Raw genomic sequence first — 11,227 nt, forward strand, 5'->3', positions numbered from 1 at the left:
CTTTTTTTTTTTTTTTTTTTTTTTTTTTGCGGTATGCGGGCCTCTCACTGTTGTGGCCTCTCCCATCGCGGAGCATAGGCTCCGGACGCGCAGGCTCAGCGGCCATGGCTCACGAGCCCAGCCGCTCCACAGCATGCAGGATCTTCCCGGACCGGGGCATGACCCCGTGTCCCCTGAATCGGCAGGCGGACTCCCAACCATTGTGCCACCAGGGAAGCCCCCCTTAAGTGACTTTTAATGGAAGACTCAGAGTTGTTGCTAACTGTCATTTAGCACTCCCATGCACATTCTCAGCTCTCTGGTTATGATGCTATCCCTGTCCATGGCATAGCTCTGCTCAGGGCCCTCTTCCCAGTGCCTGGCTGGGCCATCAGGCTCAGCTTCAAATAATGTCCCCCTCCCCCTCCCAGGAGGCTGAGCAGCTTGTCTTCATCAAACCCCCCTCTCTTCTTGAGCCTGATCTCTTCTGTCCATATTGTGACAGCTGCAGACTCTCTACTCCTACTGGACTTCTTTCTCCCCGCTAAAGGCTTTTGTGCCGCCCCAAGACTTTCCTGCTAAAGATTTCATCCAGAATCCCCCCACCCTACCTTATGACTAGGTTCTCCCAGACAGCTACTCTGACCTTATATGATCTCTCTCCCTCCACAGGGGACCACCTCCCCACAGAAGGCCGGCTCATGAACAGCTGTATCCAGGCCAGGAGGAAGTGCCAGGCCGATCCCACTTGCAATGCTACCTACCACTACTTGAATTCCTGTGCCTCTAGTATAAGCACCTCATCACCTGCAGAGGAGCCTTCAGTCCCTGAGGACTGCATAGAGGCAGCACAGCAACTCAGGAATAGTTCTCTGATGAGCTGCACATGCCATCGGCGCATGAAGAACCAAGCTACCTGCCTGGACATCTACTGGACCGTTCACCCTGCCCGTAGCCTTGGTGAGGCCCCCATCCTAGAGCGGGCTAAGCTAGGGAAGATGGCTCTTGGGAGTTGTTTTTTAATCCTGCTGGATATGGGCCACATGGTAGATTCTGACAGGGATGATAATGAAGCTCTGCATTTGACGTCAGTAAGAAATGGAAGGAGGAATTGGCAGTATGCTTTTTGGCCCCACAGTACTGCCCTCCCTTCTCACTACTTTCCCCTTTTTTATTAATCTGGAAACATGTAGCTGCCTCTTGGAAGGTCTCTGAACCAGGCTAAGGCCCAACATGGGGAGCTCCTGGAACAGACAGATATGGAGAGGAAATGGAGGGAAATGGTCCTAACTCATAAACAGGCTGCAAATACAACATAATCCATAGGTTCAGAGAGACTGGGAGGCAGTGTCCTGGTCCAGCCTTTAACAGAGAGGATATTCATTAACCAGACAAGAGATGATAAAAGACGGAAGGCACTGGAAGAGCCAAAGAGAGGAGCTTCCTCTGACTCTGGAGATCCCCTTCCGTATCAGTCAGCTTTTACTAGACTGTGCTGCAGTAACACAACAGGGTCTTGTAAAACAAAGGTTAAGTTCTTGCTCATGTTCTGTCTTGGCTGTGCCATGTGTCCTCTTCATTCTGGGATCCAGTACAGCCTCTACCTGAGATGTTCCCTTCTCATGGCAGAGGGAAATGAACAATGGCAGAACCATTTGATGCCTTTAAAAGCTTCTGCTCAGATGTTACATAAAATACTTCTGCTCACATTCCATTGACAAAGCAAATCACGTGGTCATACCTGACATCAGTGGGAAGGGGAAGTATACTCCTCCCACAGGGGACACTGAAAATCACATGGCAATAACTGAGTATGTATAGTCTTACAGGGAGGACAAAAATAATTGTAAACAATAATGCAATCTACCATAGTCCACCAGTTGGTCAAAACATTCATTTCCCTCCCTTTCACAAGCAAAATATACCTACTCACTTTCTAAGGAAGGTGCCTAAGAATTCTATCTAAGCAGGACATCAGGCTCCAAGTCTAGGATCTTGTGATAATTTCTATATCAGGTCTGGATGTGGTTTCTTTTAATCTAGAAACCTATGCGCTAACAAGTCATCTGCTGGGCTTCCCTGGTGGCGCAGTGGTTAAGAATCCACCTGCCAATGCAGGGGACAGGGGTTTGAGCCCTGGTCTGGGAAGATCCCACATGCCACAGAGCAACTAAGCCCATGCGCCACAACTACTGAACCTGCACTCTAGAGCCCGCGTGCCACACTACTGAAGCCCGTGCGCCTAGAGCCCATGCTCTGCAACGAGAAGCCACGACAATGAAAAGCTCGTGCACCGCAATAATTAGTAGCCCCCGCTCGCTGCAACTAGAGAAAGCCCGCACACAGCAATGAAGACCCAACACAGCCAAAAATACAGATAAATAAATTTTTAAAAAAGTCATCCTCTTCCCATCTATACTCAATATATAGTAATGGAATGGGGACAGGAGAAGCACAACAAACTCTCAGGTAGAAAGAGGAGTAATGGGAAGCACACAGCAGACATTGATTCATAGCAGTTCTGAAGTCCTGCCACACAATTGTTGCAAGGGCTGTCTTCCCTGGGAGTAGGGATTGCTCTTTAATAAGGCCCTGCTTTTGCTCATTGGGGAGCAAAAGCCCAGGAGTTTCCCAGTCCCCTGGGAGGTCCTTCATTTCCCATTATTTTCTTGGGCTACATCTGGAAAGGGCATTGGAGACTATGACCTCCTTAGGGATTGAGTAGCATTCTCCACTTGCTTCCTACCTGAGGAATGTTGGAGCATCTTAAGTCTCAAATAGTTAGAGTCTCTTTTAATCCAGGCTGGTGGCTCTTAGCAGTACAACTCTCTCAAAACATAATTGCGTTTTATGTCTGATTTCTGTCACCTCATGTGCCAGTAGCCTTTCCTATAATCCCTTTCAAGACATACATCTCTTTTGAGACCTAATTAGAGGTACCTTGCCCTTATTAAGCTTCTGTGGGAGAGCCACTATCTTAGTCTTTTTTCCCTGAGAACATTTGTCCAACAGGCAGGATTTATCGGATACTGTCTTAATCAGTGAGAGATCTCCACAAAGGGCATGATAGCCACAAACTTGAATTGGTCTCTGGCCCAAGGCTGAGTTGTAATTGACCTTATTACTCAATGCATTTTTCAATTTTACCTTTTACTATTTGAATATGAGGAGTAGCATTTCTTAATTTTGCAGGTCCTAGAATTTCTGTATTCTTTCTTTTCTGTTTCCTCTCTGTGTGTAAACTGGTCAGTTCTCTGAGCATATATCTTTCTCGTAGTACCATGCCAAGTGTGGCTATCAGCAATCAAGACATATTAGTAATCTTCAGCTTCTCAGCTTCTTCCCCTTAAAGCACAAGCTCACTCAGTACATCATCTTCCTTCCAAGTTATTGCAGGCAACAATTTTACCAAATGCTTTGCCACTGCATAATGAGGGCTGCCATCTTCCCAGCCCCCAGTAACAGCTTATTCACCACCCACTACCTAGTCCCAAAGCCAATACCATTTATTTTAGATCCTTTTTTGTTACTTCAGCACTCCATTTCTAGATACCAATCACATTTTTTAACATCTTTATTGGAGTATAATTGCTTTACAATGTTATGTTAGTTTCTGCTGTATAACAAAGTGAATCATCTATATGTATACATATATCCCCATATCCCCTCCCTGTTGCATCTCCCTCCTACCCTCCCTGTCCCAACCCTCTAGGTGGTCACAAAGCACCGAGCTGATCTCCCTGTGCTATGCAGCTGCTTCCCACTAGCTATCTGTTTTACATTTGGTAATGTATATATGTCAATGCTACTCTCTCACTGCATCACAGATTACCCTTCCTCCTCCCCGTGTCCTCTCTCTCTATGTCTGCGTCTTTATTCCTGTCCTGCTCCTAGATGCATCAGAACCATTTTATTTTTTTAGATTCCATTACATGACCAATTACATTTTTAATAAGAATTTGCTAAATTATGCAGCCAACCCCAAATCTCTGGCTTTCACCAACAAAAATATATCTTTTGTTCATGTTACACATTTGCTGTGGGCTTCCATGAGTTGGCTTTGGAGGACAATTTTGTTATTTATTTATTTATCTATTTTTGACTGCATTGGGTCTTCGTTGCAGTGCGCGGCCTTCTCATTGCGCTGGCTTCTCTTGTTGCGGAGCACGGGCTCTAGGCATGCGGGCTTCGGTGGTTGTGGCTCGCGGGCTCTAGAGCGCAGGCTCAGTAGTTGTGGCGCACGGGCTTAGTTGCTCCACGGCACGTGGGACCTTCCCGGACCAGGGATCGAACCCGTGTCCCCTGCATTGGCAGGAGGATTCTTAACCACTGCGCCACCAGGGAAGTCCCATGAGTTGACTTTGTCTTTGCTCCACTTGCCTTCTTCATTTGAGGATCCAGGATGGTAGATGGAAAAGAGCCAAGCAGGACCACATGATAGTTCTTGAAACTTAGAGGTGATTATGCCTCTTTAGCTCACAGTCCACAGGCCAAAGCAAGTCACATGGCCAAGCCTTACAGTAGCGTGGGAAAGTACAGTCCTCTCATAGGTGGCCTAAAAGTCACAAGGCAACAGGTGAGGTTGTATAATCCTCCGACAGTAAGCAATTGGAAACAAATTCTCTTTGTTCCCTGATTTCCACTCCTCATCCTAATCACTTCTCTTTTAGAACTTCCACTGAGACTTCTCCCTGAATGCTCTTGTCTCCACCTCTTTTCCCTTGGGAGCTCCCAGGTCTTCCCAAGCATCCAAACCATCCTTTCCTGTTGGCTTGATATCATCTATCTCCCTTCCCGCCTAAAGACATATTCACAAAGCCTATTGGGTGACATCCCTGCAAGCTCATCTCTGTCTTCAACATTTATTGAGCACCTACCATGTGTATGAGCTATGCAGTGATTTTGTTTTTTTAACTGAAGTACAGGTTGGTTAACAATGTTGTGTATGCAGTGATTTTATAAGACCTAGTGATTTTATAAGGTCTTAAGGAGCCCACAGCCCCATGGGGTGTTTGAAAGAGATGTGTTTCCTTTCAGATAATTTCTCTCCCTTCTCTGCTTTTCTCAGTCAGGTTCAGTTCCAGATCTAGTCTCATTTGCATCACCTCAGCATGCAATGCATCTCCATAGCCAAGTGGTCAGGCCTGGAACAGAGTCCACTACTGCCCCTTCTTCAATAGCAAGAGAAAACAAGACAGAGTCCCCTTGCCTGCTTATGTGCCCACAGGTGATACTTGTAGTAGTTAGGAGCAGAGACTCTGAAATGCAGGTAATCCAGGTTTCAAATCCCGGCTCCATTTACTAGCTTATGTGAACTTGAGCAAGTGAATTAACCTCTCTTATCCTCAGTTTCCTTTTACCTACCCAAAGACTTCTATGAAGACTAAGTGAAATTGTATGTATATATATATATTTTTTTCCACTTGCACCATAGTGCCCAGTAAACAGTGTGCTCAACAAACAGTAGCTTTATTATTCTTATCATTAAACCCAGCTTATTTGTCAAGCCTAGCCTATACCTTTATGGCCCTGTTCTTTTTCTCTCCTCTGCCCAGCATGCAGCTATTTAGGTAGAGACTGTGCTTCTTCTTTTTCTCCAGCAGCTTCAACCCCTCCTGCTCCCACCCCCAGCCCCATCCTCAGGATTCTGGTGCTCCCCACCTTGTCTCTAGGTGACTATGAGCTGGATGTCTCTCCCTATGAAGATACAGTGACCAGAAAACCCTGGAAAATGAATTTCAGCAAACTGAACATGCTCAAACCAGGTGTGGAAGGCAAACTGGGGCTGGGGTGTGGGAGGGCCTGGACCCTGAGGGAAGGGTGGCTAGTGGGGAACACAAGCTGGGAGAATGAAGGGAGAGAGTTGTGGCCTGCCAGGTAACTAAAGAAGCACTCTCAGGGTGAGAGTCTGAGCTATGCCGCATGATCTAGTCTCACGAGTTAACACAGAGCAATAGTTATTAGGGAGATATTCCAAGAGAGCCCATTAGAGCTCCCTGGTTCCAAAAGGTGGATCTCTACAAAGGCTTTGGTGGGAGTGGCAGCAGTCCCAGAAAAAAAAAGTGCTGAAATGGAGTATTTACCCTAATTCGAGGCAGCCAGGAAAGTAGCTTTTTGTCCCTGAAGACTAGGAAATTGCTTGTTTTCAACCATTCTAATGGGATGGGCGAGGTGTTGGGCAGGGAAAATGGTGAGAGAGAGCGTGACTCCTCAGGGGTAACTCAGGGTGGGGAGCCATCTGTCTGGCAAGGACTAATATGATGCATGTTTTTCAGGAAAGTGAGGCTGTTGTATTAATTGGAAAGGAACACACACATGCACTCTCTTTTTGAGAGCTTTGTTGTACAGTGAGCTTTGTTGTACAGTCAGTACTGTGTATTAGAATTTTGAGAGAAAAGCATAGAGATTTATGTATTACAAACTCTAGGTTACAGGGAATCTGGGGATAACCTATTCCAGTTATTCCATTGTTCTGACTGCTGGAATATTCTGTTAATAGAACTATCACCATAATTTCCCAAGATTCAGAGTATGGGGGGTTTTATGCATGCATCAGTCAATGAAAGATGGGCAGAATAGACAGATGCAGAACCAAAATCCTAAATAGAATTTGGTTGCATCTGCTGTGGACAATCCAGAAAGTACTTTTCTGTGCCAGGAGGATTGCAGGATCCTAGTTCCCCTACCAGGGATGCAACCCCTCAGAAGTGAAAATGGGGAGCCCTAACCACTGGACTGCCAGGGAATTCCCCAGAAAGTACTTTAGAATGTTGTAGGGCCTCTTGGTTACAATTTCCACCATGGGATCTCACTCATTGCGTAGGATTGAGGAAAGGGTTTGGTTAGATGTATATGGCTTTTTTTTTTTTTTTTAAACCTAGGCAAGCTGAGGAACAGGATGGGAGAGGCTCACGAATGAATACCTGATACGGTTTGTGGGTAGAGGGAAAGGCCTTATTCGGTGCAGTCCTCCCTGACAGGAGTGCCTTCACACTACCGTCCTTGTGAAATCAGAGGGTTGCCGGGATTCCTGGGGAGGCTGGGCTGCACGTCTGCAGAGAGGACTGCTGACTTGGTGCCCCTCTCCCCCCAGACTCGGACCTCTGCCTCAAGTTCGCCATGCTGTGCACTCTTAATGACAAGTGTGACCGGCTGCGCAAGGCGTACGGGGAGGCGTGCTCCGGGTCCCGCTGCCAGCGCCACACTTGCCAAAGGCAGCTGCGCTCCTTTTTCGAGAAGGCGTCGGAGCCCCACGCTCAGGGCCTGCTGCTGTGCCCGTGCGCGCCCACCGACCAGGGTTGCGGGCAGCGCCGGCGCAACACCATCGCCCCCAGCTGCTCACTGCCATCGGAGGCCCCCAACTGCCTGGAGCTGTGGCACATATGCCTGTCCGACCCGCTGTGCAGGTGCCGGGTGCTGGGTGCGGGCAGACGGGGTGGACACCACTCCTTCGGCGCCTCCTTCCTGGGCAGGGCTGGGTCTGAACCACCCTCCCCCCACCCCCCCTCTGCAAGGCACCATGAACCGACTTTACCATGTAGCTACCCTGGATACTTTCTGAAACTCTTTTATAAAAAAATAAAATAAAATAAAATAATATAGAGAGAGTGTAAAAACTTTAGGAAATATAAAACTGTGTTAAAATATCACTCAAAACCTGTCACCTGGAGGTAATCTACCATAATTTGGGGAGCATTTCCTTCCAGTCTTTTTTCTCTCCAGGTAAACAAAATCAGACACCAACCTTGTTTTGCAACCTGGTTCTACCACTTACTTCTCTGTATAACCTTGGGCAAGTTACTTTACCTCTCTGAGTCCCACTTCCTCTTCTGTAAGATATTACATGGAGCTCTCAAAAATCATAATACTAACACTTACTGAGTAAGTGTTAGTTACTTACTATGGGCTAAGTACTATTTTAAGTACTTAACATCTATTAATTTATCTAAGCTTCACAAGAACCCTATAAGATAGTTGCTATTATTACTATTTTTTTTTATCATCCTCAGTTTACAAATGAAGAAACCACAGCAGAGAAAGTTTAAATAACTTGCTCAAATTCACCTAGGTAGTAAGTCAGGTTTGTTAATGAGGTTTGGATTTCCTTCATAGGTAGTCTGGCCTAGAGCCTGTGCTCCTAGAGGCTCTGTTATGCTGCCTGTTATTATGCTGGGAGCTATGGGTTGGCCAAAAAGTTCGTTTGGGTTTTTAATGGAAAAACCCGAACGAACTTTTTGGCCAACCCAATATTACTATTACTGTTACATAACAAGTGCTGGGCTAGATGACTAAGATACTGTCCCTTCCTTCAAGGAGTTTGCAACTGCGTGGGGATGACAGATAAGTAAACCACCAATCTAACACAAAGCAAAATATAAGGAAAAGTGCACAAATATACACACAAAAATATACTCATCGTTCCATCCCCTGAAGATAACCAGCTTTACCTATTGTAGGATGAGTGTTAAAAATAATAATATCTAACATTTACTGAACACTCACTGTATACCAGGCACTGTGTTAAATGCTATACATGTATTCTCTTACTTCATCCTCACAAAAATCCTCAAGGTAGTGTTATTTTCATCTTTATTTACTGTCAAGGAAATTGAAACTGAAGAAACTGCCTGAGATCTCATAATTAGGGATTGTGGAGCCCAAATTTAGAGTGATATGCTGTGGAGGCTGGGGTGATGGTGCATTTAATTGTGACAGGAGCAGGCTTCACTGAGGAGGACGCCATGGGCCAGGCTCTGAAAAAGGCAGAGGCGGATTTGGCATGAAGATGGGCATCTCAACTAAAGGGGCAGCAAGGTGACACTGTGGCAAGGTGAAGGCTGCAGGCCACACCATCAACAGGGACTCTTAAAACTTCCCTTCTTCAGATCGCGCCTGGCGGATTTTCAGACCCACTGCCATCCCATGGACATCCTAGGGACCTGTGCAACAGAGCAGTCCAAATGTCTGCGAGCATACATGGGGCTGATTGGTGAGGCTGGGGGGCATGTTTAGGAAGCCTACAGGTTGGCCAGCCTGGGGGGGGGTGAAAATGCTCTGGAGACTGAACCCCCATGGAGTGGTCCTGAGACAGGTGGGAGAGGATGGGAGCTGAAGGTAGGGTTGGCTTAGGCACTGACAATCCTCTTTTCACCCCATAGGGACTGCCATGACTCCCAACTTTGTCAGCAACGTCAATGCCAGTGTTGCCTTAAGCTGCACCTGCCGAGGCAGTGGCAATCTGCAGGAGGAGTGTGAGCAGCTGGAAGAGTCCTTCTCCCGAAACCCCTGCCTCAGTGAGTGCTCTCCACCTGCTCCCAGCCCCCGTGGCTGGCTCAGCTTGACCCAGGGAGAGGGAAAGGGTCCGCTCTGTGGTCCACTGGTTCCATCCATCTCCTGCAGACGGAGCAGCCCCCTCCTCAGCATAGGCTTACATCTCCCCAACCTGAGCCTTTCTGCCTTCTCCCATTCTATTAGTGACCCACCCCCATCCCCGGCCATGCTGCCTCTTCACTTGCCTGGGCCCTAGGGACACTCTTCAGCTCAAGGAATAGCAAGCAGAATGAGATAATATCCCATTCCCAGCTGCCACTCACCCACCCTTGCATATCCCAGGGTCCCTGAGACATTCCCTTTCCTTCTTTGGGAGCCTGAGAGATCTCCAACATCTGCGTGCTTTCAGTCTTCCTTCTCTCCTCTCCTCAGTGGAGGCCATTGCAGCTAAGATGCGTTTTCACAGCCAACTCTTCTCCCAGGACTGGACAGCCTCTACCTTTTCCATGATGGAACGCCAGGTAGGGCCTCCTCTGTTACACCTCTCCTACGTTTACTGGACCGCTGGGGGAAACCCAGACAAGGCAGGCAAGAGATTGGATGGGGGCGGTGAACTCCTTGTGGTCATGAATATTTTAGACCTCTAGCAGACACCTCAGGGGAGGAGGACAGGCCTTGACTGAGGCTAAGGTGGTGAAAAGGGTGGAGCTGACTCCATTTTATTTTTTCCACAGAACAAAAACCCTGCTCTGAGGCCACAGCCCTGGGTGCCCTCTCTTTTGTCCTGTACACTTACCTTGATTCTGCTCCTGAGCCTCTGGTAGCTGGACTTCCCTGGGGGCCCTCTTCTCCTTTACCACACCCAGCTGACCTGCAGCCTGCAAGGGTTGAGGAAAGGACAGCATCAGGAAGGAGGTTTGGTATACAACATGGCAACCCTGACGTTACCCCACACCTCCAGTTGACTCCAGATTAGGCCACAGTAGAAGCTGACTAGCCTAGTTCTCATTCCCTTCACTTCTTTTTTTGTTTTGTGTTGTTGTTGTTGTTTTTGGCCGTGCCTCTTGGCTTTTGGGATCTTAGTTCCCCGACCAGGGATTGAACTGGTCCCTTGGCAGTGAAAGCTCGGAGTCCTAACCACTGGACCGCCAGGGTCATTCCCTTCACTTCTGACTCAGGCTGCCCCTCCTTAGGACTTTAGCCATATCTTCTGGTGATGTCCAGCTCTACCAGGCTCTCTCCCTACCCCTTTCTTCTGCCCACCAGCATCACCCAGGCTCTAACAAATCAGTCACGCTCTCTTGCATTCTCCAGGTAGGCAGGGCTGGGTGTTCTGAAGCAACCTAGAAAGACATTCCTCATGGTGAGGAAAGCTGGAGCAAGACTCTTGGCCCCTTGTCTCCTCCTCTGAATGGGGAATGGGAACCTACTGCCTTCCCAGGGATCCTACAGAACATTTGAGCATCACGAGCTAGATCATATGGGCCTTGCTTTCTTCCTGCTACTGTCCCAAAGTCCCCTTAGCCTCTTGGATCATGATTAAACATTTTAACTTAAAACTTTTCTCTTTTCCCGTTGTCTCATACTGTGAATTTATATAGAACTAGGGGTGTTACAGACACAAGAGCACAGGCCAGGTGATCTAGGAGACACAGCAACCCTGCCACCAGATGCTATGTGACCCCCCAGGCAAGTCTCTCAGCCTCTCTGTGTACTTGACATGGAGTTGGAAGAAAAATAACTTATGTGAGGCTGTGGACTGGGTACCTGTTCCAGCTCCAGCCATTTTGGGCATGCTGCGTGGGATCTGCCACAGCAGCTGAAGGAGGAGGGTCCATAGTCAACCACAGCGTTTGAGCACCTGCTTGTGTTATCGGTCTGCTCCATACCATAATGGGGGCCGGAGGAAAGGAGAGACTGGTTCTTGAACTCATGTGCAATCCAGTTGGGATAAGGAAACAGCTACCCATGCAAAGTA

General features: G+C 47.7%; 1 protein-coding gene across 2 annotated transcripts in view; it reads left to right on the plus strand.

Annotated features, from left to right (window-relative positions):
- Positions 1-10,808, plus strand: part of GFRA3 (GDNF family receptor alpha 3) — a 17,680-nt gene extending 6,872 nt beyond the window's left edge. Inside the window, exons 2-8 of one of the 2 annotated variants that reach the window (XM_027096432.1) lie at positions 652-939; positions 5,652-5,744; positions 7,073-7,385; positions 8,865-8,968; positions 9,138-9,272; positions 9,592-9,770; positions 9,984-10,808. In XM_027096432.1, the coding sequence (XP_026952233.1) occupies positions 652-939; positions 5,652-5,744; positions 7,073-7,385; positions 8,865-8,968; positions 9,138-9,272; positions 9,592-9,770; positions 9,984-10,073 (1,202 nt within the window). In that variant the 3' untranslated portion in view covers positions 10,074-10,808. The remainder of the gene's footprint in view (positions 1-651; positions 940-5,651; positions 5,745-7,072; positions 7,386-8,864; positions 8,969-9,137; positions 9,273-9,591; positions 9,771-9,983) is intronic. The other variant, XM_027096439.1, reaches the window with a different exon arrangement.
- Positions 10,809-11,227: the final 419 nt, after the last annotated feature.

Source organism: Aethalodelphis obliquidens, unplaced genomic scaffold, assembly GCF_003676395.1.
Source record: "Aethalodelphis obliquidens isolate GAN/ISIS:26980383/991018 unplaced genomic scaffold, ASM367639v1 scaffold4, whole genome shotgun sequence".
Lineage (NCBI taxonomy): Eukaryota > Metazoa > Chordata > Mammalia > Artiodactyla > Delphinidae > Aethalodelphis > Aethalodelphis obliquidens.